This window comes from Leptonychotes weddellii, chromosome 10 (genome assembly GCF_054177405.1).
Source record: "Leptonychotes weddellii isolate Sample4059 chromosome 10, ASM5417740v2, whole genome shotgun sequence".
NCBI classification, from domain to species: Eukaryota; Metazoa; Chordata; class Mammalia; order Carnivora; family Phocidae; genus Leptonychotes; species Leptonychotes weddellii.
Window position 1 is genome coordinate 104,783,359 of NC_138378.1, and position 27,824 is coordinate 104,811,182.

The following is a 27,824-nucleotide window of genomic DNA, read 5'->3' on the forward strand; positions in this document are numbered from 1 at the left end:
AAAAAAAAAAAAAAGAAAACTTGAAGTAGCTCCCACAGATAAAATGTGTGAGCTTCAAAAACAATAATGACTAAGCTTAGCTATAATACAATAAGTAAAATGGGGCACTTGATTGGCTCTGTTGGTGGAGCATGCAACTCTTGATCTCGGGGTTGTGAGTTTGAGACCCATGCTTGTAGAGATTACTTAAAAATAAAATCTTAGGGCGCCTGGGTGGCTCAGTTGGTTAAGCGACTGCCTTCGGCTCAGGTCATGATCCTGGAGTACCGGGATCGAGTCCCACATCAGGCTCCCTGCTCAGCAGGGAGTCTGCTTCTCCCTCTGACCCTCCTCCCTCTCATGCTGTCTCTCATTCTCTCTCTCTCAAATAAATAAAATCTTTAAAAAAAAAAATTTAAATAAATAAAATCTTAAAAAACAACAACAAAAAAAACACAAAAATTCACGTCTTCATCACTAAGAAAGAAAAGAAAAGAAAAGGCTGCTCTTTATAGAAAAATACCAGCCAGGGGTACCTGGTTGGCTCAGTTGGTTGAGCATCTGCCTTTGGCTCAGGTCATGATCTCAGGGTCCTGGGATTGAGACCCATGTCAGGTTCCCTGCTCAGCGGGGAGTCTGCTTTCCCCTTTCCCTCTGTCCCTCCCCCTGCTCGCTCACTCTCTCTCTCAAATAAATAAAATCTTAAAAAAAATACTAGCCAACAAATATAGGAGTTAACAGTTAGGAGGAGTTAACAGAATTAGAAAAATCACAAAGTTGTAACTTCTAATGTAATAACTGACCCAGGCAAAAACATCAATGAATGCTAAAACCACTTGGAGAAAGATTGCTGGGGAACATGGTGCTACCATATCACTTTACAGATTATTTATTAATTGCAAAAGAAAAAAAAATGTACCTTTATAACCAAAAGACCTGGCAGTCTGACCACCATGACTGAGTGGTTAGATTTAGCATCATATATCATGTGCCTCCTGACATGACAGAATACCATGTGCTTTACCCATAAAGCATTCTTACCAAAATATGTTTAACCTGAATCTAATCAAGCCTCTAGAATTAATTTCCAGTTTACAGGAAATTCAAAAGGGAAGTTAAATATCACCAAGAAGAAATATCCAGAATACGGGACATTCTATGGGACAGGTGGCCTAGAGTTTTCAGTCATTGTCAGGTGGGGTGGGGAAGAGTAGGGGGGTGAGAAAGAAAACATTCTAAATCAAAGAGACTAAAGAGTCATATCCATTTGTAATGTGAACCTCGACTGGGTCCTGATGGGGGGAAAAAAACTACTGAAAGAAAAGACATTCTTGGAACAATTTTGGGGGATTTGACTATGAACTGAACATCAGAAGTAATGGAATCATCATTATTGTCTTAGCCACAGTAATGACATCCCAGATAGCAGAGAAGATCCTTATTCTTTTTTTTTTTTTTTTTAAGATTTATTTATTTATTTGACAGAGACACAGCAAGAGAGGGAACACAAGCAGGGGGAGTGGGAGAGGGAGAAGCAGGCTTCCTGCCGAGCAGGAAGCCCGATGCGGGGCTCAATCCCAGGACCCTGGGACCATGACCTGAGCCGAAGGCAGACACTTAATGACTGAGCCCCCAGGTGCCCCAAGAAGATCCTTATTCTTAGGAAATAAACCACTGAAATATTTCAGGCTGAAGTTTCAAGATGTCTGCAACTTACTGTCAAATGCTTCAAACCACACAGATACAACAAACACGGCAAAATGGTTAACGATTAAATCTCAGTAGGAGGTATTTAGGTTTTCACTGTATTATTCTTTCAATTTTATTGTACATTTGACAAGTTTTTAAAACAAAAAGTTGTGGGAAAACTTGCAAAGCACCAGTCTGGGATCATAATCAGAAATGGCGCCAATATCAGAAATAGGAAAACAAGCTGGCTTTAGGGAAAAGATAATTTTTATTTATTTTTTTGAATAAGCTCCACACCCAATATGGGGCTTGAACTCACAACCCTGAGATCAAAAGTTGCATGTTCCAGCCAGGAGCCCTGATAATTTTTATTTTTGATATGCTATACTTGAAGTGTCTAAGAAAAGAGGTCAAATGCAGAGATTTGGGAGTCCTCCACATAAAAAATTAAATATTAAGTAGATGAGATTTTTTTTTAAGGAAAAGCATGCGTACAAAGAAATGCAATGCTGTAAGAATTAAATTTGCCAAATACTTTTGAGAAAGAGGAAGAGATTCAATTTTTTAAAAAGTAAAGAAGAGTCATTCAGAAAAGGGAAAGAAAATCATAAAGGCATAATATGAAGAAATCAAAGGAAGACAGGGTCAAGTACAGCTGATAGGTCAATGCTAGAGAATACAAAGAGACCCATGCCAGGTAAAAGATTCGTGCATTTAGTGACCACAAAGCCGTTTTGAAGAGAAGTTTCCAAAGTACGGTTACCGAAGAAATGCAGGAATGGAAGTAATTATTATGAGATTAAGGAGATGGTTAGTAAGAAACGAGAAGCAATTGCTGCTTTCATTCATTCTTAAAGTCTGGCAGGAAGAGAAGAAAAAGAACCAGATGACCAGAAAGGTCAACTGAAAGGTTTTTTTCAAACTAAAAAAGACCTGTGGCTGGCTGAAGAGACAGAGGCAAGGCATCAATAAAAAATGAGATAATGCTTTACATGCTATTCCCACTGCAGAAACAGCCACATATTATATGACTCTCCTCAAATTACTCATCCATCTCAATCTCATGTAACCACATCTAATTTTATATTCTTACTTGCTTTACACATGAATCTTCAGGTCTCATTCAAGGCTTCTTTCTAGATAAATATTAACTGTCTAAAAGAATCATCAGATATATATACTGTATTTACTCTGATCAGTCATACTGGCTAGCTAGGTACAGCATTCCTTTTTTTTTTTTTTTAAAGATTTTATTTATTTATTTGACAGAGAGAGGCACAGCAAGAGAGGGAACACAAGCAGGGGGAGTGGGAGAGGGAGAAGCAGGCTTCCCGCCGAGCAGGGAGCCCGATGTGGGGCTCGATCCCAGGACCCTGAGATCATGACCTGAGCCGAAGGCACTCAACAACTGAGCCACCCAGGCGCCCCCAGCATTCCTTTTTTTTTTTAAAACATTTTATTTATGTATTTGACAGAGAGAGAGACACACACAGCGAGAGAGGGAACACAAGCAGGGGGAGTGGGAGAGGGAGAAGCAGGCTCCCCGCCGAGCAGAGAGCCTGATGCCGGGCTTGATCCCAGGACCCTGGGACCATGACCTGAGCCGAAGGCAGACACTTAAGGACTGAGCCACCCAGGTGCCCCTAGTACAGCATTCCTTAGAGAACACTGTCATGCCAAGAGACTGTCAAGCCCGCAAAATAAACATTTCTGACACCTACCAGCTGCTTGAATTTGTACTGCACATGTGGCCAAAAGGAAGCATAAATAAATCTTGAAAAGGCCAGTAAGTATTTGTTTCTCACCACACAAAAGTTAATATATCCTAGATATGGAAATTCTATTAAACACGTTGTTTCACATGTAAAAAGTAGAGAAAGTGCTTTTAATGAACTAAGAACTAAAATAAAACCGCATTTACTTACGAAAGTGCTGCTCTAGCCAAATCATGTGGCATCAGGTCCTTATACCTGAGGAAAGAAAATAAACAACTTGAACTAAAAGCCTAGAAGTTTAATAAAAACTGTTTTCGTTCTATTTGAAATCCGTAGAGATAACATCTAACACATGCTGCTGCAAAATGCACTTCAATTTTGCTATCAAAGGCAGTCCATCATTTCAAATGAATCAACGGTGTGACTACTATTTGTCATCCTTAACAATCTGGCAAGCCTTAACTCCTACTGAGCTGGCTAAGAATCTAAGAAAGATGTGGCCCAGTATCTCACTGTTCAGCACGACATATGTTACATACTCTTTAAAACTAAACTCCACCTTTTAAGTTCTCTTTAATTTTTAAAATATATTATTTATTTTGTAATGCCCAAAGGGACATGCAGGATGTATTAGGACTTTTTAAGAACCTTTCTGAAGTAATTTGAGATTTACGACAGAATTGGAAAGATAGAACCAGACCTCCTGAATACCCTCTGCCTGGCTTCCCCTAATGCTAATATCTTATGGCACTATGATGCACCAGTCAACACTAAGAAATCAGCACTGGCACAATTCTATTCACTAAGCTGCTAACTTTATCTGGGTCTCACCAGTTTTTCTACAAATTCCCTCTTACTGGTCTGTTCCAAGACCAAATCCATGCATTTAGTGGCCATGCCTCTGCTTCCTCCAATCTGTGACAGTTTCTTAGCCTTTTCTTGTCTTCTGTGACCTTGACACTTGAAGACTAACATCATGGATTTGGGGGAAGAATACCACAGAGGTAAAGTGCCCTTCTCATTGCTTCATATCAGAATGTACATGATAGCAACATGACTTATTACTAGTGATGTTACATTGAGCACTTGGTTAAAGCTGTCTGCCAGTTTTCTCCACTATCTTTCCCTTTCTGTACTCAAGTAGTCACTAGTCCTGCCCTCACTCAAGGGGAGGAGAATTAAGCTCCACTTCTTAGTGGAAGGAATAACAAAGGATTTGTGGACATATGTTAAAAGCATCACAGTAATTAATAAATATTTGGGGGGAGAGAGTTTTGAGGCTACGCAAATATCTTGTTTCTCAACATTTCTCAACCACTCATTTTAACATTCATTCGTAGATCTTGCTTGCAGCAATTACTACCGTGGTGTTCTAATGGTGATTTATTTATTTTCCTGGTTTCTTCTACATTTATTAGCTGAAATTCTTTGGCAAAGACGATGTGTCCATTCTCTCTCGTATCTATTCAATCATTTATTTATATCAGATTGGACTCATACAAATATTTATTCTTTGGGTTATGATGTAACCCTCTGTAACCACCACTTACAGCATTACTTCTATAAGAAAATGTTTTCTAGATTCTACACCAGATGTTTAAAAAAGAACATTTACTGTTTGTGTGTGTGTTGTGTGTACATGTGTATGCATGTCTCTTCCACAAGGGCATTATACACTGCTCTGCACCATGCTCTTTACACTTAACACATCTTCAAGATCTTTCTATATTGGTACATAATGACAGGCCTCACTATTTTTAGCAGATGCCTAACATTCCCCAGTGCATTTTTAAGTTAGTGACTGCTTGTTAAAAATGCAAACATCAAAACAACCTGAACGGAATAGAACTATTGTTTCATTTAGTTTGAACCTAGTTACCAAAGTCCATTATCAGCTTTTGGACAGACTGGGCCTCACTTGGGGACAGAAAAGGAGAAGAGAAGTCTAAGGAGAACAGCAGTTTGGTTCTGGGAAATTTTTGTATGCATCTAGGATCATCTGGTTCCATTTACTTGGGGTTGTGCCATGCTGGGATTTGGGCCAGCCTATCAACCACAATTCTGATCATTTCCAGGAAGCCAAAGCAATGAATTAAAGGCCCTGGTAAATACCTAGGGGCCCAAAGACTCAGGATTCAAACTTCTGAAGAAGCACAGAAACAATGTCCGTATCTCCAGACACGGAAAGCATATCTCTGCTGGAACCAAGGTATCTAGACGCACACTAGGTTTTCAAAATAGGGCTGGTTCAATCTGAAACTACACTAGGCTTGTTCATGAGAAAGGATGAAAAACAAATTTTGCCATATTATTTTACCACCGGCTTGACTTATTCTATATTAATTTCATAAAAATGCTATTCATACATTAGTCCACTAACAATAGTATTACCTACTGGGTTACATTTACAAAGACCACCTTTCTTTTTTTTAAGACACACGGGGAGAGAGAGAGAGAGAGGGAGCGAGCATGCACGCACGCCCAAGCGGGGAGGAGGGTCAGAGAGAGGGAGAAGCAGACTCTCTGCCGAGCAGGGAGCCCAATGCAGGGCTCGATCCCAGGACCCTGAGATCATGAACTGAGCCAAAGGCAGACGCTTAACCACCTGAGCCACCCAAGCGCCCCTACAAAGACCACTTTTGAAAGTGTCTTAAAAGAAGAAGTAAATAAAGTACGTGGGGTGATAGATGTGTTAATTAATCCAATTGTAGTAATTATTTCACAATGTATATGTATATTAAATCATCATGGTTATAAAAACTAAAAAATCATGTTGTACAACCTAAATATATACAATTTTTATTTGCCAATCATACCTGAATAAAGCTGGGGAAAAAAGGAAAAAAACAAGAGCCAATCATTTCATACTTACGAAGTGCCTGACTGCAAAAACGGAATGCGAACACCATCCACCACCACGATATTCCTTATGTTGGGTTTCGCTAAGGTTTTCTTTGATTTGGTCTGGGCGGCTTTAAGATAAAGTTCAAAGAACTGTTAATTCAAATATATGAAGTCAGATGACTTTTTACATTTTTAAAGACAGACATTCTAAGCAGAATTACCTCATTCAACGCCAAGAAGCATTTGCCATTTACCAAACCACTTCAATTAAAAAACAAACAAAAATGCTAAGAAATGGACTAGCATTTACAAGTTTCCAAACAATATTTAAGGTAAATACAGAGATTATACTTAATGATGAGGGTGTTCATGCTATCAAGAAAACGGTTTCTTTTTATCAAATGTTTGACAATCTATCACATTGAAAACAAACAATATGATACACGTCTGTCCTTAGTATTAGAGGTCAAAGGGCACCTGGCTGGCTCGGTCAGCAGAGCATGCGAATCTTGATCTCTGGGTTGTAACTTCGAGCCCCAGGTTGGGTGTAGAGAATACTTAAAAAAATAAAAATCTGGGGCACCTGGGTGGCTCAGTCAATTAAGCGTCTGCCTTCGGCTCAGGTCATGATCCCAGGAGCCCCACGTCCTGCTCCCTGCTCAGCAGGGAGCCTGCTTCTCCCTCTCCCTCTGCTGCTCCCCCTGCTTGTGCACGTGCGCTCTCTCTCTCAAGCACACGCTCTCTCTCACTCTAAGAGATAAAATCTTTAAAAAATAAAATCTCAAAAAAAGAAGAAGAAATCCCAATAGCTGGTATATGCTCTTCACAAAGCTTAGTATTCTTGCCTTTTTATGTAGAAACAAAGGCCATCTGGTTGGTGACTCTTGCTATTCTGCAAAAACCTAGAATGCTTCCTGATTCTGTTTGGCTCAATTTGTCTACTTTCTAACATGAAAAGAGCAACCTTTGTGCCAGTATAGGACTGGCACAAAAACAGACTCAGATCAATGGAACAGAATAGAGAGCTCAGAAATAAACCCACGCTTATATGGTCAATTAATCTATGACAACAGAGGCAAGAATATACAACGGGGAAAAACAGTCTCTTCAACAAATGGTGCTGGGAAAACTGGACAGTTACATGTAAAAGAATGAAACTGGACCACTTTCTTCCAGCATACACAAAAATAAACTCAAAATGGGTTGTAAGATCTAAATGTGAGACCTGAAACCATAAAGCTCCTAGAAGATAGCACAGGCAGTCACTTCTCTAACATTAGCTATACCAGTATCTTTCTAGATATGCCTCCCGAGGCAAGGGAAACAAAAGCAAAAAGATATGCCTCCCGAGGCAAGGGAAACAAAAGCAAAAATAAACTAATGGGGCTACATCAAAATAAAAAGCTTTTACACAGCAAAGGAAACCATCAACAAAACGACAAGGCAGAGGCTTGGCTTTAGCTCAGGTCATGATCTTGGGGTCGTGAGATTGAGCCCAACGTCGGGCTCCTCCCGTTCAGTGTGGAGTCTGCTTCAGATTCTCTCTCTCCCTCTCCCTTTGCCCCTTCCCTCTATTTGCACTCTCTCTCAAAAAAAAAAAGAATGCAAAATATATAAAGAACTTATACAACTCAACACCAAAAAAACCCCCAAATAATCTGATTAAAAATGGGCAGAGAACCTGAACAGACATTTTTCCAAAGAAGACATACAAATGGCCAATAGACACATGAAGAGATGCTTAACACCACTAATCAACAGGCAAATGCAAATCAAAACTACAATGTGATTCACCTTATACGTATAAGAATGGCTAAAATCAAAAAGATAAGAAATAGTAAGTATTGACAAGGATGTGGAGAAAAAGGAGCCTTTATGCACTGTTGGGGGAAATGCAAATTGGTGCAGCCACTGTGGAAAACAGTATGGAGGTTCCTCAAAAAGTTAAAAACAGAAAATACCATAACCGGGGTGCCTGGGTGGCTCAGTCGTTAAGCGTCTGCCTTCAGCTCAGGTCATGATCCCAGGGTCCTGGGATCGAGTCCCACATCGGGCTCCCTGCTCGCCAGGAGGCCTGCTTCTCCCTCTCCCACTCCCCCTGCTTGTGTTCCTGCTCTCGCGATCTCTCTGTCAAATAAATAAATAAAATCTTAAAAAAAAAAAATACCATAACGATCTAGTAATTCCACTACTGGATATTTACCCAAAGAATATGAAAACACTAATTCAAATAGATAATATGCACCCCTATGTTTATTGTAGCAGTATTTACAATAGCCAAGATATGGAAGCAACCCAAGTGCCCACCCATAGATGACTGGAGAAGATGTGTATACACACACATACACACACGCATGCACACACACACACACAATGGAGTATAAAAAAAAAAATGAGATCTTGGCATCTGCAACATGGATGAACCTAGAGGGTATAATGCTAAGTGAAATAAGTCAGAGAAAGACAAATACCATGTGATTTCACTCATATGTGGAATTTAAGAAACAAAACAAATGAACAACAAAAAAAGGACAAGAAAACCCAGACTCTTAAATAAAGAGAACAAACTAGTGGTTGTCAGAGGAGATGTGGGGCGGGGTGAAATAGGTGAAGTGTTAATTAAGCATACACTTATCTTGATGAGCACTCAGTAATGTACAGAACTGTTGAATCATTACATTGTACACCTGAAACTAATAACACTGTGTGTTAATTATACTTCAATAAAAAGAGAGCAACCTTTCTCTGATTTTTTAATTAAAAAAACATGAATATATGCTTGTGGCAAAAAAAATACTAAAATATGGAGAGTAAAAACTAAAGTTCTCTCTTGATGTCCTCCCCTGCCATATTATTTCCTTTGGGTTAGATACTGTTAATTTGGTGTATATACTTTCAAACTTTTTTTCTTTTAATGGATGTACACGCATATACTTATGTATACTTTTCTGACCTTACCACGCTTACTAATATCATAAAGAATTATTTATGATAAATATCCCCAATCGACTTGAAGAAAGTAATAGTCAAAGGCAGGAGTCATGATAAAATGGGGTACAAAGATTTCCCTGGCAGCTGTAATGGAGATGTTCTGGTGAAGGACATAAAGGCACAGGGGGATAAGCAAGGAGGCTGTGGCAAACCCAAGCACGTGGTGCTAAAAGCCAGGATAAAGGTAGCATCAATGTGTGAATGGAAAGGAACGGACCAATACAAGGGATTTTATAAAGGAAGACGAGGTATCCTGGTGACCAATCAGATATGGAAAGAAAGAAAAACAGGATTATAAAGGAAGCTTTAGAGCTTAAGAAAACCTAACCATTCTACACAGAGTAAGAACTAGTTTGGGAAGAAAGAGGACTTCACTTACAAACATGCTAACTTTGAAGTGACAGAGAGATACCCAGGTAGATATGTCCATTCGACAGGTAAAGCTCTGAAGAGAAGTGAGGTACAGACAGGAGAGCCAGGAGATATTTGCAGTTTAGAATGAAGAAGAAAAACAGAGACAGATTTTATAGTGCCTGCTCACCCATTACCCCCACTAAAGGCAGCTGCCCTGCTCAGAGTCCCTGCCAAAGGGGCAGCCACAGACACCGTGTCCCTAAGCCCACAGCAAAGCTAATTAGATTCCAGGTACGTACTGGACCACAAAAGTCAATCCATAGAATGGCCAACCAGTAACTCATGTCATCTACCTGTAAGTGATACGCTATGCCAGTGAGATTCTCTCTCTTAGGAATCTACACAAAGAAGCATAAAGAAAAACGCTAATTAGTTGAAGCTGAAAGGATGCCATGAGGAAAAACCAGGGTACTGGTAAACTGAGGTTACTTGTAAGCCAGTTATGGGGCAGCAAAAAGCTTGAGTGTGCAAAGAAGCCAGCAGGAAGATATAAAGAGAGAAGTCACAAAGCCAGGAAAGCGACAGACTATCAGCCCACGAGAAAGGCAGAGTAGCCAGCCCCTAGGGCTGCTTGGTTCCTAACGCCTCCCCAGCTGCAGTACACTCTGGCCCTCTTATCCTTCACGTGAGCGGGTTCACTGCTCACAATTGAAGACACTTGGCTTTAATTCAGGGGGCAGAGAGAAGATGTAGGACAGGAGGTAAACCTGAGAGGAGAGAACAGTGCATGACAGCAAAAGTAGGAGGGTATCAAGGAGCACAAGATGGTCAAATGCTTCAATCCTCACGGAGAATGAGGACTGCAAAGAGGCCACTGAATTAAAAGATTCTGCAGATTACTCGTGACTGACCTTGGAGGGAATAAAGCAGTAAGGGGAAGTCAGATGACATGCCATCATGTCATTCCACTGACCTCATTTCCCTTTTATACACTTACAGATAAAATTCAAATTCCTGACTCTTCTAATGAATTCCCTGCTTACTAGGCTCCACCTTAACCATCCCAAAGAATTTCCCCCTTCTCAACATGTAATAAGATGAGCAAGCTCCCAGCCCCTCACACTGGTCATTTGCTCATTTCAACGTCGCTGCCTTTTTCACGTACCCTCTCATCTGAGTGGCCTCTTCTGTCCATCTAATTCTTACTCATCCTGCAAGGCCTAGTTCACATTCCACCTCCTAGTAAAGCCTTCTCTGATAACTACGGTTACCTGTAGTTCCTGCCTCTGAACTTCTGTGGCAACCTCTGGGGCAAAAACAGGCTAAACAATTTAGCATATTATAAAGTAATTAAACTAATGCTACAAGCCACATTTAAAAATAATATTCGTTATTCATTATATACTGAACAGTCACCCAAAGGACTCTCATTCTGTTTCTTGTGCACACTGGCTCCTACCCACATCAGAATTTTCTCAAAGGCTCCTTTTTATGTATTCCACAGCATATGGGCACACAATAACAATGTATTATAAGAATCTGAGTTGGGAGTTAAAATATCTGGGTTCTAGTCCCTGCCCTGCCAAAACTTTATTATTTGCTGGACTAGATGACCTCCTCCCAACTCCAAAACCTAGGATTCTATGGCTGATATACATTCTGTATTTTACACATACAATTAGGGTAAAAGCAGATAAAATATGTGTCATGTATTATCCCTGTGTGTGTGTGTGTAGACATAGATACGTAATAGAGATATAACCACTGAATCAGTCAAAATTTTCATCAGACACTTAAGTCCATCTAAAGACTGAAACATCAATAAGTTCTGTATCCCTCTATTCTAAATCCTTTATCCTAAGAGTTCTGTCAAGCACGGACATTCACATGAGCTTCAAGAGAAATATGTTATAAAATTACTGCAACCTAAAACCTGTTCAGCATAAGCCCGCTCCCTCCCCACCAATCAATGTGTCACATTCCTTTGTCTTATCATGTGCTTTCTTGTACACGATCTTCAGCAGGACCAACACAAATCACTGTTAGACACCAGGGATATAAAAAGGCTCCAGTCTCACAAGGGCTTGCAATATAGTTGAAGAGACAGAAACAGAAAAACAGTTAAAGAACGGTATAAAGGAAAATGCTCTAAGTGGCCAGATAAATGCTTTCCCTCTGTTGGTATTCAGTTTGACCTCCCAGTTGTCAAGAATCGGGTCCATTTGTGTGACTGCAAAGCAAAAGCATGCAGGCAAACATTTGATTTAGGGAAAAGGTAAATGAGACAAAAAGGAATTATTCTTCATGAAGCTAAGACAAATCCATTTTCTAGCTAGAATTTAGAGGCCAGAAGAAATATAATTGTTACATGACAACATGAAACTAAGCTAGGTGGGATTAGGCAATAGACCTCTGACAATATACTATATGTAAAATATAAAAATATTATCTTACACTCATATTGGGCTTAGTTTTCAAAGTACTTTGAGATATCTTCATAACTTGAGGCTAACAAGCCTAGAATTATTATTCTTTTTTAGACAAAGAAATTAAAGCACAGGGAAGTAAAGTGACCAATTCAAGGCCACCGTGCCCAGAAAGAGACAGAACTGGGAACAGAGTAGAGGTCTTCTGAATTCTGGTAAAGTGCTTTTCTATCAAACTATTGTCCAAGTAGAAATACCATAATAAAACCAAAATCATAAATCATACGTCACTTGAGGACCCGAGCAAAGAGAATAATGGTATGAACATGTCAGAGTGTTTTAAGCTCTGGGCAGTGAAGATACATATCTACACTGGGTTTACCAAGGGTCGGTATGACCATATAAAATCAACGCATTTCCCTACTTTTTCATTTCATATTGACTAAATAACATTCTTTTATTTTTTCTAAAGATTTTATTCATTTATTTGAGAGCGAGAGAGAGAGCAAGCGAGCATGAGCAGGGGGTACGGCGCAGGGAGAGGGAGAAGCAGACTCCTCGCTGAGCAGAGAGCCCGACATGGGGCTCAATCCCAGGACCCCAGGATCATGACCTGAGCTGAAGGCAGATGCTTAACTGACTGAGCCACCCAGGCGTTCCCAACATTCTTTTATTTACTAGTTCCCCAGTCACCCACGTTTCAGGAACGGGTCCTCTTGTATATGTTCATCAACAGAGAAGCCTATCAGTAATTGCAAATTAAAAATCTGACTTTGCCTCAAGAATGTCTGTATGGTCATCATCTCCTGGCCTGACAGCCGAGTAAACTGACCAGCAGGGTTCATGGACCCGCCATGACTCCAGCAGCAGCCTCCTGTCAACCCTACACCATGAAACATCATGACTGGTTAGCCCTATATTGTTTTAATTTGAAGGCAATAGTGATGTTCCTGTTGCTCATAAAAAAGGAAGACTTTGCAAATTAGTCTTGGTTTTTATTCAGAATTCACAGATCTAGAATCTAACATTTAAGCCAGAAATGTTTATTTTATAAATTACTGTACCTGGGGCAGCTCGTAGCTGGGAGGAACAGCTCAGAGGTCTTACAGCTAGAAGATAAAATAAATTGTTTACAAAAAGCAGTACAATTCAATGCCTGTGTAAGATGCTTATAAATCTAAATCTCATCTTAAAAAAAGAAGAAATTAAACTTACAAAATCGGAGGGCCCATTTTGATGTATTGGGGAGATTTTTAAATGTGTAAGTCAAGATGGAAGTCATTCTGAAATCTGAAAAGAGAACAAAAATATATCCTGGCTTATGTGAACAATTTGTGGCTTAATAGTCTATGATCTCTGATAATCTTATCCATGGTAACTATAAAGTACTATAAAATTTAATGTATTACCAACTATCCTTCCTCTAATAATATTCTCATAGCTACACTGACATGTGTTTCATAGCGTGCAAATGACAATTTTAAGCATTATCATTACACTCTTTGTAAGAGATGAGAAAACTGAAGCCTACACGGATTGAGTGACTTGCCCAAAGAGCCACAGCTAATAAGAGGCAGAACTGGGATCTGAAGCCAGGCAATCTAGCTCCAGAGTTTATGTCCTTCTCCAGGGCCAAAGGAGTAGAGAGGTTGCTGGACATGACCATGAAGCCAACAATGTTAATTTGCTGACTTTGAAAGCTGTATTGTGATTAGTGCACTATTCAGGGGTGGTGTAGTGTCCTGTTAGCAACTTACTTCCAAATGCTCTAAGAAAAAAGTTTGTGCATTGCACTTGCTACTTTTTTTTTTAAGATTTTATTTATTTAAGAGAGAGAGAGTGTGTGAGCTGGAGGGAGAGCGAGTGGGAGAGAGAATCTGAAACAGACTCTGCACTGAACATAGAGCCTGATGGGGGGCTCAATCTCACAATCCCAAGATCATGACCTGAGCTGAAACCAAGAGTTGGCTGCTTAACTGATTGAGCCACCCAGGCCCCCCTCACTTGCTACTTTTTAATAAGTTTGCTACAGTTTCAAAATAATTTTAAAAATATTAAAACCCTACATATTAAAAAATATTTAAAATATATTAGCTGCTCCCCTAAATTCTTTTTTTTTTTTTTTAAGATTTTATTTATTTATTTGACAGAGAGAGAATGAGAGAGAGAGCACATGAGAGTGGGGAGGGTCAGAGGGAGAAGCAGGCTCCCTGCCGAGCAGGGAGCCCGATGCGGGACTCGATCCAGGGACTCCAGGATCATGACCTGAGCCGAAGGCAGTCGCTTAACCAACTGAGCCACCCAGGCGTCCTCCCCTAAATTCTTAAAAAATGAATTCCTACAAATCAATAAGAAAAAAAACGGGCAAAGGACATGAACACACCATTCATAGAAATGGAAATAACATATGGCTCTTAGATATATGAAAAGAAGTTCAAACTCATTCCTAAAAGAAATGCAAATAGAAACCACCAGAGAGATACAATATTTGACCTGTGACACTGGCAAAGACTGGAAGGTTTGACTTACTCTGTGTGCTAAGAGTATGCACAAAGATACTGCTGCTGAGAGGCCAACCTGGGGCAATCCCTATGGAGGGCAATTTGCCAATTAACTGTCAAAACTGTAACTGCATTGATCCAGCAATTCCACTTCTACTTCCAGGACGTTACTAACGCACATGGGACATGCATGTCACCACTGTTTATAATAGTAAAATACCAGAAGAACCAAAAATAGGGAATTGATTAAGTAAACCACACTACAACCACCCAAAGAAGTATTATGCAGCTATGAAAGATAAGGAAATGGTTATACACCAATACGGAACCATTGTTAACCTGTATTAAGTGAAAAAAGCTAGGTGTAAAATAGTATACAGCTACCACTGTTCATGTCAAAGAGGAAAAATAATATATATATTTCCTTGTATCTATATAAAATATCCCTGAGGTAGAAATAAGACATTAAAAAGGAAGGAAACTGAGTAACTAGAGGACAGGCTGTAAGGAAGACTGGTCATTGTCCATCTTTTATAATTTCTCAATTTTGAAATACGTTTTAACTTAAAAAAAAAAAAAGGTAAGAATAAGCTCGTGAAATTTGCCTATGAAGGCGGTGGTAGCCAGCCTCCAAGATGGCTCCCAAAAATCTCCACCTTTATTTATTTATTTATACCCTTGTATAGTCACCCCCAACAATGTACCACAATTGGTCTGTGCAAACAAAAGAATAGGGGCCCCTGGGTGGCTCAGTTGGTTAAGCGTCTGCCTTCGGCTCAGGTCATGGTCTCAGGGTCCTGGGATTGAGCCCCACGTTGGGCTCCCTGCTCAGCGGGGAGTCTGCTTTTCCCTCTCACTCTCCCTCTGTGCGCTCTCTCTCTTCTCACTCAAATAAATAAATAAAATCTTTAAAAAAAAAAAAGAATATATCAGAAGTGATGGTATGTCACTTCTGAGATTAAGGTATAAGGAATACTGCAGCTTTGCTCTTGTTCCTTCTCTCCAATCACGCACTCATTCTGGGGGAGGCCAGCTGGCACATCTTGAACAGCCCTATGGAGTGACTCACGTGGTGAGGAACTGCCACCTCCTGCTAACAGTCACCTGAGCTTGGAAGTGGATCCTCAAGCACGGGCAAGGTCTCAGATGACGACTGCCCTGGCCAACATTCTGACTGCAACCTTATGAGAAATAAAGTCAGAACAACCCAGCTAAGTCACCCCCAGAAGCTGTATGAGATAAATTTTTATTGTTTTGATCTGCTAAATTTTGGGGTAATCTGTTACACAAATATAATAGATAATATAAAAGCCTTAAAAAAAAATATAGGGGCGCCTGGGTGGCTCAGTTGGTTGGGCGTTTGCTTTCAGTTCAGGTCGTGATCTCAGGGTCATGGGATCAAGCTCCACCTCGGCTCTCTGCTCAGCAGGGAGTTGCTTCTCCCTCTCACTCTCCCCCAAATAAATGAATGGAATCTTAAAAAAAAAAAAAAAATAGATAATATAAAAGCCTTAACTTCTCTTGGGTCTTTATAGACTAAAAAGAGGATACCCTGACTTCAAAAAAAAAAAAAAAAAAATCACATTTTTCCAAATATGTGGTTTGAAAAGAGAAGAAGGAATCCAAACTCTAGGCTCACCGGCCTAGGGATATTCAAAAGACTCTAGCCAGGGAGACACAAACAGGCCCATGAGATAAGCACCCCTGTTTGCAGAAGCTACACATGCCACACCAGTCTTAGATACAAATTCCCTTAAGTAAGGGAGCTTGGGTGGCATAGTCTGTTAAGCGTCTGACTCTTGGTTTCGGCTCCAGTCATGATCTCAGGGTCCTGAGACAGAGCCCAATGGGCTCCACGCTCAGGGTGGAGTCTGCTTAGGACTCTCTCTCTGCCCCTTCCACTGTCCCTCTCTCTAAAATAAATAAATCTTGGGCGCCTGGGTGGCTCAGTTGGTTAAGCGACTGCCTTCGGCTCAGGTCATGATCCTGGAGTCCCCGGATTGAGTCCCGCATCGGGCTCCCTGCTCGGCAGGGAGTCTGCTTCTCCCTCTGACCCTCCCCCCTCTCATGTGCTTGCTCTCTCTCATTTCTCTCTCTCAAATAAATAAATAAAATCTTTTAAAAAAATAATAAATAAATAAATCAATCTTAAAAAAAAAATTCTCTCCCTCTGTCTCAAAAAAAAGATAACATTTCAAATAAGCGGGGAAAAAGATGAATTTTTCACTGAATTTGTTGGGGAAATGGCTAATCATCCGGAAAAAACTTTAGGTCCATAACTCATACAGGTACAAATCAATTCCAGATGTGATTAATCCAATTTCATATATATATAGATTCAGAGAAAATATTTGTAATGCATAAAACAGACAAAGGGTTAATATCCATAACCCATAAAGAACTATTACAAATTATAGACAAAAGAGAATCTATAATGGAATCTGTGGTTTTCACCCAAATATCCATTTGACTCCATTATGCAATTGCCATATGTAGTTTACAGGGGGTTGAATCCAGCCCAACTCCAGGGTTTAAACCAATCAGAATAATTTCATTCTCTTTGCCTAGATCATTGGTTCAGGTAACCAAGGCCTAAAACAATGGTGCATGGTACTGACTTGATTTAGGGATAATAATTTAGTCAGTCTTACATTCCAGTCAGTATTCTGCCTGGAATTCTGGAACATAAATCTTTCCTTCTGAGGCTTGGCACAGCTACCACAGTTTGCAAACATGAAAAAAGCTAGTCTAAGCACAGAGCTGATCGATCCCAAAAGAGGACAGAGCCGAGAATTTCCGGAAAAGGAAACTAGAGCCTTAACTGAATCATATCCGAAACCCATCCTCCCTTTGTGCTTTCCAGTTGTTAGACAATAAACCCCTTGAATAAGACAATTTGAGTTGAATTTTGTTATTTGCAGCTGAAAGGTTCCTTACTGATACATGACTAAAGGAAAAAAAACAAAAGAGCAATTCACAGAAATAAAAATGTCAAACAAAATTTTAAATGTTCAACCTAACAATAAAAACATTTTTTCGGGGCGCCTGGGTGGCTCAGTCGGTTAAGCGGCTGCCTTTGGCTCAGGTCATGATCCTGGGGTCCTGGGATCGAGCCCCACGTCTGGCTCCCTGCTCAGTGGAGAGCCTGCTTCTCCCTCTCCCTCTGCCTACTTGTGCTCTCTATCTCTCTGTCAAATAAATAAATAAAATCTTTATAAAAGAAAAAAAAATTTTTTTTCAATTACAACAAGGGATCATCGTGGGGTTGTAAAATTGGCAAAAAATTAACATTGTTAACACATAATTCTAGTAAGAATGGATTTAGGCACTTCCATATACAGTTGATAAAAGCATAAACTGCTAAGGTTTTGGAAGGCAATTTTTAATTATCTAACAAAATTTAAATTGTGAATTTCTGAGCCCAATAATTCCTATAATTGTTCTTTAACCTATAGAAATACTCAAGATGTATGTGTAGCATACATAGATCTCTGGCCTATAGAAATATTCAAGATGTTCATTGTAGCACACTGGACACTGGAACAAATCTAAATGCCCATCAGTAGGAAATAGTTAAAAAAATTATAGTACAAACATACCATGGGGGCGCCTGGGTGGCTCAGTTGGTTAAGCGACTGCCTTCGGCTCAGGTTATGATCCTGGAGTCCCGGGATAGAGTCCCACATCGGGCTCCCTGCTCAGCAGGGAGTCTGCTTCTCCCTCTGACCCTCCCCCCCTCTCATGTGCTCTCTCTCTCAAATAAATTTAAAAAAATCTTTAAAAAAAAAAAACATACCATGGAACACTGTGCAGCAGCTTGGAAAGAAAAATAAAAAACATGATATACATGTATATACTAACATAGAAAGATGTCCACAATATATATTAAATGAAAAAACAAACTGCAGAACAATATGTACAGTAAGACACTGTTTTTATGACAGAAGAAAAACAAAGTCCGTAAAGCTAAGAGTCTATATACGGAAGGAATAAAGAGGAGCTTTCATTTTATATTCTTCTATCTTCTCAAAAAAGTTTTGTAGATTTTATTTATTTGACAGAGAGAGACAGAGCGAGAGAGGGAACACAAGCAAGCCTCCCACTGAGCAAGGAGCCCAACGCGGGGCTCAATCCCAGGACCCCGGGATTATAACCTGAGCCGAAGGCAGATGCTTAACTGCTGAGCCACCCAGGCGCCCCGAACATTTTATTTTTCATGTACAGTATAATTCTAGTTTCATTTAAAATCTACATATATTAATATTTAAATATATAAAAATATACAAGTGCATAAAAAATGTCCAGAAAAATACATAGCAAAATGTTTTGGTTTATGTTTTTTTTTAAGCAAAATGTTAATAGTAGTTATCTCTGGGTGGTGGAACTACAGGTGTATATATTTTCTCTGTAGTTTCTGAAAAATAATATTATTAGTTCAATAATTGATTAAAAATACGTTTCAAAAGACTAAGCAAACTACCCTATGGAAGAGTTGACCTTTATTGTCATTTGCTCTAAGCTTTAGGAAATAGACCTTTTTGACTAAAGGATTTGAGAAGCATGGAAACTGGAGCAGAGTAAGCTGGAGTTGGCTGTGGAACTATGAAAAGATGCATAAAGTTGCAGGCACCTGGGAGTAAGGGAAAGGAAGAAGGTGCTAGGCAAGTAATGAAAGCAAAATGGGGCGGGGGGGGGGCACCTGGGTGGCTCAGTTAAGCGTCTGCCTTAGGCTCAGGTCATGATCCCAGGAGCTCCCCATGGAGACTGCTTTCTCCCTCTCCCTCTGCCCCCACGTTCACGTTCTCTCTCTCTCATAAAATCTTAAAAAAAAAAAAAAAGCAAAATGGAGTGGCTTAACAGCTCACTGTTAACACTATCATTAAGACACAATATAATGAAAGGGCACAGAGTCTAAAACCAGACTGTCTAAATCCAAATCCTGACTCCACCCTAGTTTTCTGACCTTAAGCAAGTTACTTAATCTTTTTGTCTTAGAGTAAGATGTAGATAATTCATCTGTAAAATGTAGATAATCCCAGTACCTACCTCATAGGGTTGCTGTGAGGAGTAACTAAATTAATACACACAAAGCACTTAGAACAGTGCCTGATACATAGCAAGGGTCCTACATGTTTGCTCTATCAATATTACTGGGCAGTAAATGTACCCAGTTCCCCTCTCTGTAAGCCACAGTAAGAAGCGTAACATTTCTGCCCTGATGGAGCTTATGATTTCACTGAGAGTACAAGGAACAAAAAAGTGAGCCAAAGAGGATGGCCTTTAGCTAACAAGAGTTTTTTTCACTTTTAGGGGCGCCTGGGTGGCTCAGTCGTTAAGCGGCTGCCTTCGGCTCAGGTCCTGATCCCAGAGTCCTGGGATGGAGCCTCGCATGGGGCTCCCTGCTCTGCGGGGAGCCTGCTTCTCTCTCTTCCACTCCCCCTGCTTGTGTTTCTTCTCTCACTGTGTCTCTCTCTGTCAAATAAATAAATATTTTTTTAAAAAAAGAGTTTTTACACTTTTAAAGAGTTGTAGAAAACAAAACAAAAAATATACGAGATCAATATGGGTTTTTACTATGTGGCCCTTAACAAAAAAATTTACTACCCCTTATCTAAATAGTAAGCACTAAACAGAATTACATGCATAAGAGAGCATGAGGGCAGAAGACAAGCTTTTAACTGTAAAAATCTTATGAGTTGGGAGGGCCTCTGGAGATCAAGAATCCTTTTTGCAAATTAACGTTATTTCGTTTGGAATCAATCGCATTCATTATTCAAGGACTTGAACTCATCTTTCCAACACAAAACCGCTATTATGCAATGCAGAGCTCGTGACGAGAAGTTAATAGACGTAGGCTCTAGTCCTATTTCCACCACCTGTGGCCCACAGATAAGCCCACTCACGCTGATTCATGGGCTTCACCTATAAAGTGAAAGTGATGAATGACCAGATGATCGGCAGATCCCTTCCAGGTTAGAAAATGCTCAGGAACATTAAGTCTCCAAGTATCTCCACTCCTCCCACACGCCAGGCCCGAACGGGTCACGTGACCGGGCCCCAGCCCAGTGGCAGGGATGGAGTAATCCCAACTTCCCATACAAGCAAAACGGGTGAAAAAACACACAGGGCAATATAGCCTAGCGCTTTATGCCGACACACACACAAGCAAACAGTTCGTTAACTTGAGGTGATAAATTAAAAGACACGGTGACACCGCTGCTCAGAGCTACACACATAAGGCTTGTCCAAGTTACTACTCTTAAGTGCATTGGTCCTGGAGACGCTGTCCGATGGGGCCTCTTCCCGCTCCCTTGAACTCCACTCCCCGGGGGGAAGAGAGGTGGTCGCGGGCACTGGCGCAGGAGATCGGAAAGGAACTGCGGCTGTCGCTGCCGGGAAAGGCCAGACGGAAAGCCAAGCGCATACCCCATGGGTCTCACCTTACCTCTGTTCTCTCGAACTCCCGCGGCGGACACGAAAGGTTTGGACTCAAGTGCCGGGACTAGACGTGACCAAGGGGCGGGTCCTGCCCCAAAGGACCCCCTTCACTCCCGCCCTCGAACTCCGCAGGCTGCCCACCGGCCGCCTGTCTGGAAAACCAGGCACTTCGCCTCCTCCTCTATGGGCCTCCTTCCGTCCAATGGAGAAAGCGACCTGTTGGCCCCGTTATCTGGAAGCGAACGGCAGGGCAAGGAGGCAGCGGCAACTCGGCACCGGGGATTTTAGTCAGGCAGTACGTCGGGCGCCTAGCTGGCGCAAGGCTGAGGTCGAAAAGTCCTCCGCTCGGCAGCCCCTATCGGAGCGCTTTGCCTTTTCGTCCTCTTCTGCTCAAGATGGTGGCCTCCCGGGCGATAGGCAGTCTCAGTCGCGCCACTGCCTCCAGGATGCTCCGCTGCCCAGGTGAGGCCTGGCTGGGAGCGCCCCGCAGCCCCAGGCAGAACTTTTGCGGAGCCTGAGGTAGCCCCGAAGCCGCGTCTCCCTTTCCCTGTCGCCTCCCCGCCCCGCTGGAGAACTCAGCCCTTAATGGGGGAAAGGGTGCGCCCCTTGACCCAGTCTCCTGTGTCCTTGCGCAGACTGACACTTCCTCTCTCACTGCTCCTGAGTCCTGCAGCGATTTCAGGCTCCTTAACCCTTAACCTTTCTGAGGCTTGTTCACCGGGTCTGGCACCTTCCGCAAGTCTCCCCGTCGCACTTATGACGTCACTCCCCTCTTATTTTCTTCTTTGATGGCTTCGGACCTGTCCCTACTAGATCAGGAGTTCAGAAGGACTGGGACACTCCAGTCTGTCACATCTTTGTGGCTCCACAGCACCTTACTCGTAACAAGAGCTGTCTTAAAAGCTTCTTAGGTGGAATTAACCAGCCTTGCGAATTACTGCTACTCCCAGCTCCTTTTCCTCAGAACCATTTTTGTACCTATTACCACATTTCAATACGGAGCTCGACTTTTGCAGTTCCAGTGATCCCAGTGTGAATGTATCGTATGTTAAATTTCAAGGGGAGGTTCTGCAACTTGCTAGAAGAAATATTTTTTTTTTAAATACACATACCGCTTGTCTGTGGACACACTGGGGGCAGGGTGATAGAAAAAAAGATAAGCAAATACCTGTACCTTAAGGGATAAAATGTTAAATAATTTTTAAAAAGTAATTTTGTTTCTGACGGTACCCGGTTAAGTTTGCATTAGCTGTTAAGTGGGTGATTATGGAAAATCAAGCATTTTCCTCCCGTCTCAAATCTGTTGTGAAATGTCACGTTTTATTGCATGTTACACTTAATACCGGCTGCTAATTAGAATTTTAATTTGTAATATGTCTTTCTCCTGAAAGAGAGAGCTGGTAGCTGGAGTCTGCTCTAAGGGATTAATTTTGGATTCAGACTTCTTCTGAATCTTGACCAATGTCTTTGGTTTCCACGTGTGTGTGTGTGTGTGTGTGTGTGTGTGTATACCAATCATAATAGTACAAAAAATTGAAATGTAAAGACTGGGGAAGGGTTAAGAAAAAAGTCACCCATTCGCTTACTAGTCACATATAGTAACTATTAGCAGTTGGTCAGTTTACCTTATGGTTTTGTTTTCTGTTTTCCACATTTATGGTTTAAGGCTTTATGAAAATCAAATGTATATATTTGAACTTTCCTATGCATTGGTTTTAAGGTACTTCTTATGGATTAGCAGCTGGTTTAACACTGAGCTGGTAGTCAGGTCATGTGGTTTGTGGTCACTAGCTGTGTAACTTTGGACAAATACCTTAGTCTAACTGATCTTTATTTTCTTCATCTGTAAAATGAATGAGACTTTGGATTTTCTTAGATACAAGAAATAGCATGAAAGAGCAATTCAAAGCATTAAATTTGAAGTCTGACTTTGGGGCTTGAATCTGGCTCCGCCTTTTACTCTCTAGTGACCTTGGACAATTAATTTCTTCTGTTTTCTCATTTGTGAAATAGCTTTGTGAACTTCAAAGGAGTTATCCTAAGTTTAAAGCAATTTGTCATAGACTAAATGTTCAGTACATGCTGCTATTAACTCTTTCCTGCCCTGAAGAACTGATTCTATATATCTGAGAATTTTTAAAATAATTTTTACATTTTATATGTGTAATAACAAGCTTAGCTTTTCTATATTTTTTGTATAGAAATATATATATACACATGTAAATGTATATATATTGTACTGTTTTCACCAATAAGAAAATATGGTTTATAGTTATTGTCCCTTTGAATAACAGTTTATGAATTTTGAAAACATGTTTAGAAAGTGAATTCAAAATTACTTGCACACCTGGATTGCCATTTAGATTCAACATGTTGGTCTTTTACCCTGAAAGTCTGGGTGAAGGCCAATGTTTAATGAGATTATGACATTTACTAGTGGATGGGTAAATTTTCTTGAAACTTATTTGTTATCTCAGAAGTTCAAACCCATTCCTCCCCCACAAATGCTATAATTCTGAATATATGACTTTCAAATGACAGTCACAACTTGGCCAAGATATCTTGTTTAATTACCACTCCTAAATCTAAATTTCTAATGTGTGAGTGGTAAAATAATTTCACAGGAAATGAATTAGAGGCAAATACTGTAGTAAGTGATGTATACTTAAGTTTGACTCACTTCCTTAATCCTATCTCTTCCCCCAAAGTTGGATATTGAGAAAAATTGTTGATTGTTACAACCAAAGTAACATTTTCATGTTTGAAATTTGTGTCAGCATAATCCAGCTCTCTCCACTGTTATAGTTACGGGTTTTGTAAGTATCTTCTTGAGTTAAATTATCAAGATGATTAAGAAGTAGGACAAAGGTTTCTCTCTTTTGCCGGCACAGTTGATCTAGGCTAAAGTTCACCTAGCTGCTCTGAACTAAACTGTCCACATTACATAATGGGTAAGGCTAGATTTCTAAAGCAAATCTACCTTGTAGCTACCAACTTGATTTAGTTGACTGTGGTTTGAATTCATTTCAAGATATGTTTGGACACTTACTGATTTTCTCTTCTTTTTTTGTCTCTGTTGATTTAGAGGAAGTTTTGTGTATGTGAATATGGGTGTGTTTGTACAGCAAAGGTAGATTAGTGGTAGGAATTTAAAATGGTTTGAACCCTAACCTAACAAACACCAACCTGCTGTCTCAAATAGTTGGTCTTTAAAAGTGCAACCTATGCCCGAGCCCTCTCACCTGCTCTGTTTTCTTTTTCGCTTAGCACTTATCTCCTAACATATTTTTTTACATATTTATGTTTGTTTTTTTGGCTGTCTTTCCACCCCATCCCTCCCACCCTACATTTCCAGTCAGTCCATCCCCACTCTCATCCACTTTACTCTGTTCTAGCTAGAATTGCTTATTCCCTGCTTCCACTCCCACTGGAATTTCCACTTTACAGGCAAACTCCTTTTTATGCCAGGCCTGTTTTCAGCTCTTCAAGTATCTCTACTGAGTAGGAACTGATTCTTCCTACGATATATGTATCATCCCCTGCTGCTGTAAAATAAGCTACACAGAGACAGGGATTTTTGTCTTTTTGTTCACTCCAAGTGCCTAGAACGGTGCATGGCACATGGTAGGCGATTTGTTGTTGTTGAATGAAGGACTGTGAGATGATATTGGAAGAGCTTATGCTTTAGTTGGGGGAAACACCTGCTATAGATGCAGTGATTAGAGAACAGAATAGTAAATAATAAAAATCAAAAGGGATTTTGAAGTGAAGGGAAAGATCATTGTAGATGGAATCTCATGATAAAGCCTTGTAGAAAAGGTTGGAGCCGTGATACGATAAAGAAGAGTGATAAATACAGATGATTCAAATTTTAAATGGTGGTAAAGCAGAGAAGGGAAGTATATCATTAGAGAGGTATAGGCATGGGGATTGAGGAGATGGTTGACTTCTATCTTAATTTACTTGTGTGTAGCATTATGACTTTTGGATACTTTTATAATCATTACATCAGTTTTATTTCTGTCTTTGTAAGACATGCACTAAGAGACTTGTTCATGGTTATACAGCTAGTAAATGATAAACGTGGTGGTTGAACCTAAGTCTTTCAACTCTCAGGTCCTTTGTCTTTGCACTCAAGAGGGCTGATTTGGATTGCTAAAAGAAAAAAATGCAGACAGAGAACCAGAGATCACCTCACGCTAGTGCTTGTGTCATCTACAGTTTTCTTTTAATATGTTTTTTGCCTTTCAAACCAGTGTCAAGCTGCTATTTTCTGTGACTTCTCTTCCCCTCCCTTAAGGAACTGCAGGATAGGGGCGCCTGGCTGGCTCAGTCGAAGAGAATGAGACTCTTGATCTCAGGGTTGTAAGTTCCAGCCCCACGTTGGGTGTAGAGATTACTTAAATAAATAAAACTTAAAAATAACAGGGGCGCCTGGGTGGCTCAGTTGGTTAAGCGTCCAGCACAATTTCGGCTCAGGTCCATGATCTCAGGGTCATGAGATCCAGCCCTGCATCAGGCTCCATGCTCAGTGGGGAATCTACTTGACATTATTTCTCTCCCTCTGCCCCCCTCCCCCGGCCCCATGCGCACTTTCTCTCTCTCAAATAAAGAAAAAGGGAAAGAAGGAGGAAGCAAGAGCCTTGGCTACTGCTGATGGTCCCTGTCCGAATCCACTGCACCATTGGTGGGTTCTCCAAATCAGTGGCTGCCACATGCCCACTTGTTTGCTGTCTGCTTCAGTTTCCTTTTTAAAAAATATGGACTCTTCCACTCGGGAAGATCCACACGTGCAGTCTCCCTTGGGTTCAGCTGCCTCTGCCTTTTGTAACTCCTATATCTGTATAAGCCCCAACTGACCAATATTGACCCATAGGTAGGGACATCTCTATGTCCCTATTCAGCAGGAAGAAGTCACAAGAAGATGAGACCTTCCACCCTCAACAACCTTAAAGATTTAAGGGTCAAAATTGTTCAGGGGGGAATGATGTGGGAAACAAAGGCAGAAGATAAATTATTAAATTTCCTTACTACCTACAGCCCATTGACAAGTCCTTGAAACAGGCAGAGTGACATTCCTCTAGGGACTCAACTGCCTCAGTGTTAATACTTTGCTAAGGGCAAAAGACAATCCTACCTGACCTCCCCTCCCCAGGATCCTGTAAGTCTACTTTAACATATGAAAGTTCCTTTGGAAACTTCCTTTAGCTCTACTCCCCAAGATACATGTTAGCGATCCTCCCCCAAGCGTATGACCCACCGATAAACATCTGAAGGGTCTCATGACTGAGTTTCTACTAAATAGTAAAAATGACCCTTCCTATCAATAGCTAGCCCCCTCAGGATCCTGGCAACTTGTTTCCAAAATACCTGGGAGGCTTGCACTATCCTTAACCCCTCCAAACCTGAAAGTATATAATGGGCCGCTCCTCATGACCCCAGTGTAGCTCTTTCTGCCCACGGGTCCTGTCCCTGTGCTTTAAATAAAACCACCTTTTCTCACCCAAAAAAAAAAAAAAAAAGGACTCCAAGGCCCAGCCCCCTTGAATTCTGATTCTGTGGTTCTAGGTTGTATGTTGCCCAGACATTTGTGAGTGTATTTGAGCCTCCCCCACTGATTTCAATGCCTAACCTAGTTCTGGAATCACTTCTCAATACTGCTATGGGAAACCCAGTCCGGCTGGATATGTTGGATAGTCTTTTGGGCCCTGCTTTGGCCACGTGTAATAGTTCCCTATCCAGAAGGGTCCGTGCCTCCTGGTCAGATATAGACCATCATCAACTTAGAAATGGGTATGGTTCTAAGGTCTGTTTCTAAATCAAGTAGGGAGTATTTTTGATAGAGTTGATGTTTAAAATTGCATTTAGAATACTACCATGACATAAAATGGCCAATGTGGTTTAATTTTATTGTCCATTACCTTTGATTATCACTGCATGCTAAGGCAGTCTAAGACTCTTGTTTGACATCCCTCAGTTCTGAACCAGATTAAGATAGGGGCTTTGGTGAGTGAGAGACTAGGCAGAAAGAGAGACAGGTGGTCACAGGCTGGTGGAGAGGTTTAGCTGCTGAGAGGTTGCTAGGGATTTTAACCCCTTTTTTTTTTTTTTAATAGCGCTTCCAAATTAGGCAGGCGCACCACTCTTTTAAATTATGTTGTGGATTCCAAGACCATATGCAGCTCTAATGTAGTCCAAATGCAGTATATTTCAATGAAAATTAGATATAAAAAAGTTTTAATACTAATAATTAAGAATGAAATAATGGTGGAATATTATTCAACCATAAAGAATGAAATATTGCCACTTACAACACCATGAATAAAGCTAGAGCATATAATGCTAAGCAAAATAAGTCAGTTAGAGAAAGACAAAGACCATATGAACTCATTCATATGTGCGGTTTAAGAAACAACAAATGAGCAAAGGGAAAAAAGAGAAACCAAGAAGCAGACTCTTAACCATAGAGAACAAACTGATGGTTACCAAAGGGGAAGTGGGAGGGAGGGATGGGTAAAATAGGTGATGGGGATTAAAGAGTACACTTACCATGATGGAAAATAAAATAAAATAATAAAAGGAAAGAAATTAAATTTGCTAATATTTAGTATATGAATTGATAGAGGTACATGCACATAATTTATTTAAAAAGGAATAAAACAAATACTGAGGGAAAGCTAGTACAAGTAGAGGAGATAATGAAGGAACCACTGGATATTATTAAAGCACTAATTCCTGGGTTCATGTGTACCACTATTACGTTCACTAATTATTAAGGGATGATTTGTTTTTATTTTACTGCTAAAGAAAAAGAAAACTTTTTTCTAAGATATTGGACAAGGTTTGGAAGATGTGGGTAGGGAGGAGTAAGGAATTAAAGAGGTGTG

General features: G+C 40.5%; 2 protein-coding genes across 4 annotated transcripts in view; one reads left to right on the forward strand and one right to left on the reverse strand.

Annotated features, from left to right (window-relative positions):
- HADHB (hydroxyacyl-CoA dehydrogenase trifunctional multienzyme complex subunit beta) overlaps nucleotides 1-21,140 on the reverse strand; it is a 38,477-nt gene extending 17,337 nt beyond the window's left edge. Inside the window, exons 1-5 of one of the 3 annotated variants that reach the window (XM_031027681.2) lie at nucleotides 20,945-21,140; nucleotides 13,214-13,288; nucleotides 13,063-13,107; nucleotides 6,256-6,355; nucleotides 3,594-3,638 (exon numbers count right to left, since the gene is read on the reverse strand). In XM_031027681.2, the coding sequence (XP_030883541.1) occupies nucleotides 3,594-3,638; nucleotides 6,256-6,355; nucleotides 13,063-13,107; nucleotides 13,214-13,280 (257 nt within the window). In that variant the 5' untranslated portion in view covers nucleotides 13,281-13,288; nucleotides 20,945-21,140. Of the gene's footprint in view, nucleotides 1-3,593; nucleotides 3,639-6,255; nucleotides 6,356-13,062; nucleotides 13,108-13,213; nucleotides 13,289-18,295; nucleotides 18,316-20,939 lie in introns of those variants that run through there. The other 2 variants (XM_081797088.1, XM_081797089.1) reach the window with 2 other exon arrangements.
- A 101-nt stretch (nucleotides 21,141-21,241) lies between these two features.
- Nucleotides 21,242-27,824, forward strand: part of HADHA (hydroxyacyl-CoA dehydrogenase trifunctional multienzyme complex subunit alpha) — a 46,856-nt gene continuing 40,273 nt past the window's right edge. Inside the window, exon 1 of the mRNA XM_081797091.1 lies at nucleotides 21,242-21,399. Within this exon, the coding sequence (XP_081653217.1) occupies nucleotides 21,333-21,399 (67 nt within the window). The 5' untranslated portion in view covers nucleotides 21,242-21,332. The remainder of the gene's footprint in view (nucleotides 21,400-27,824) is intronic.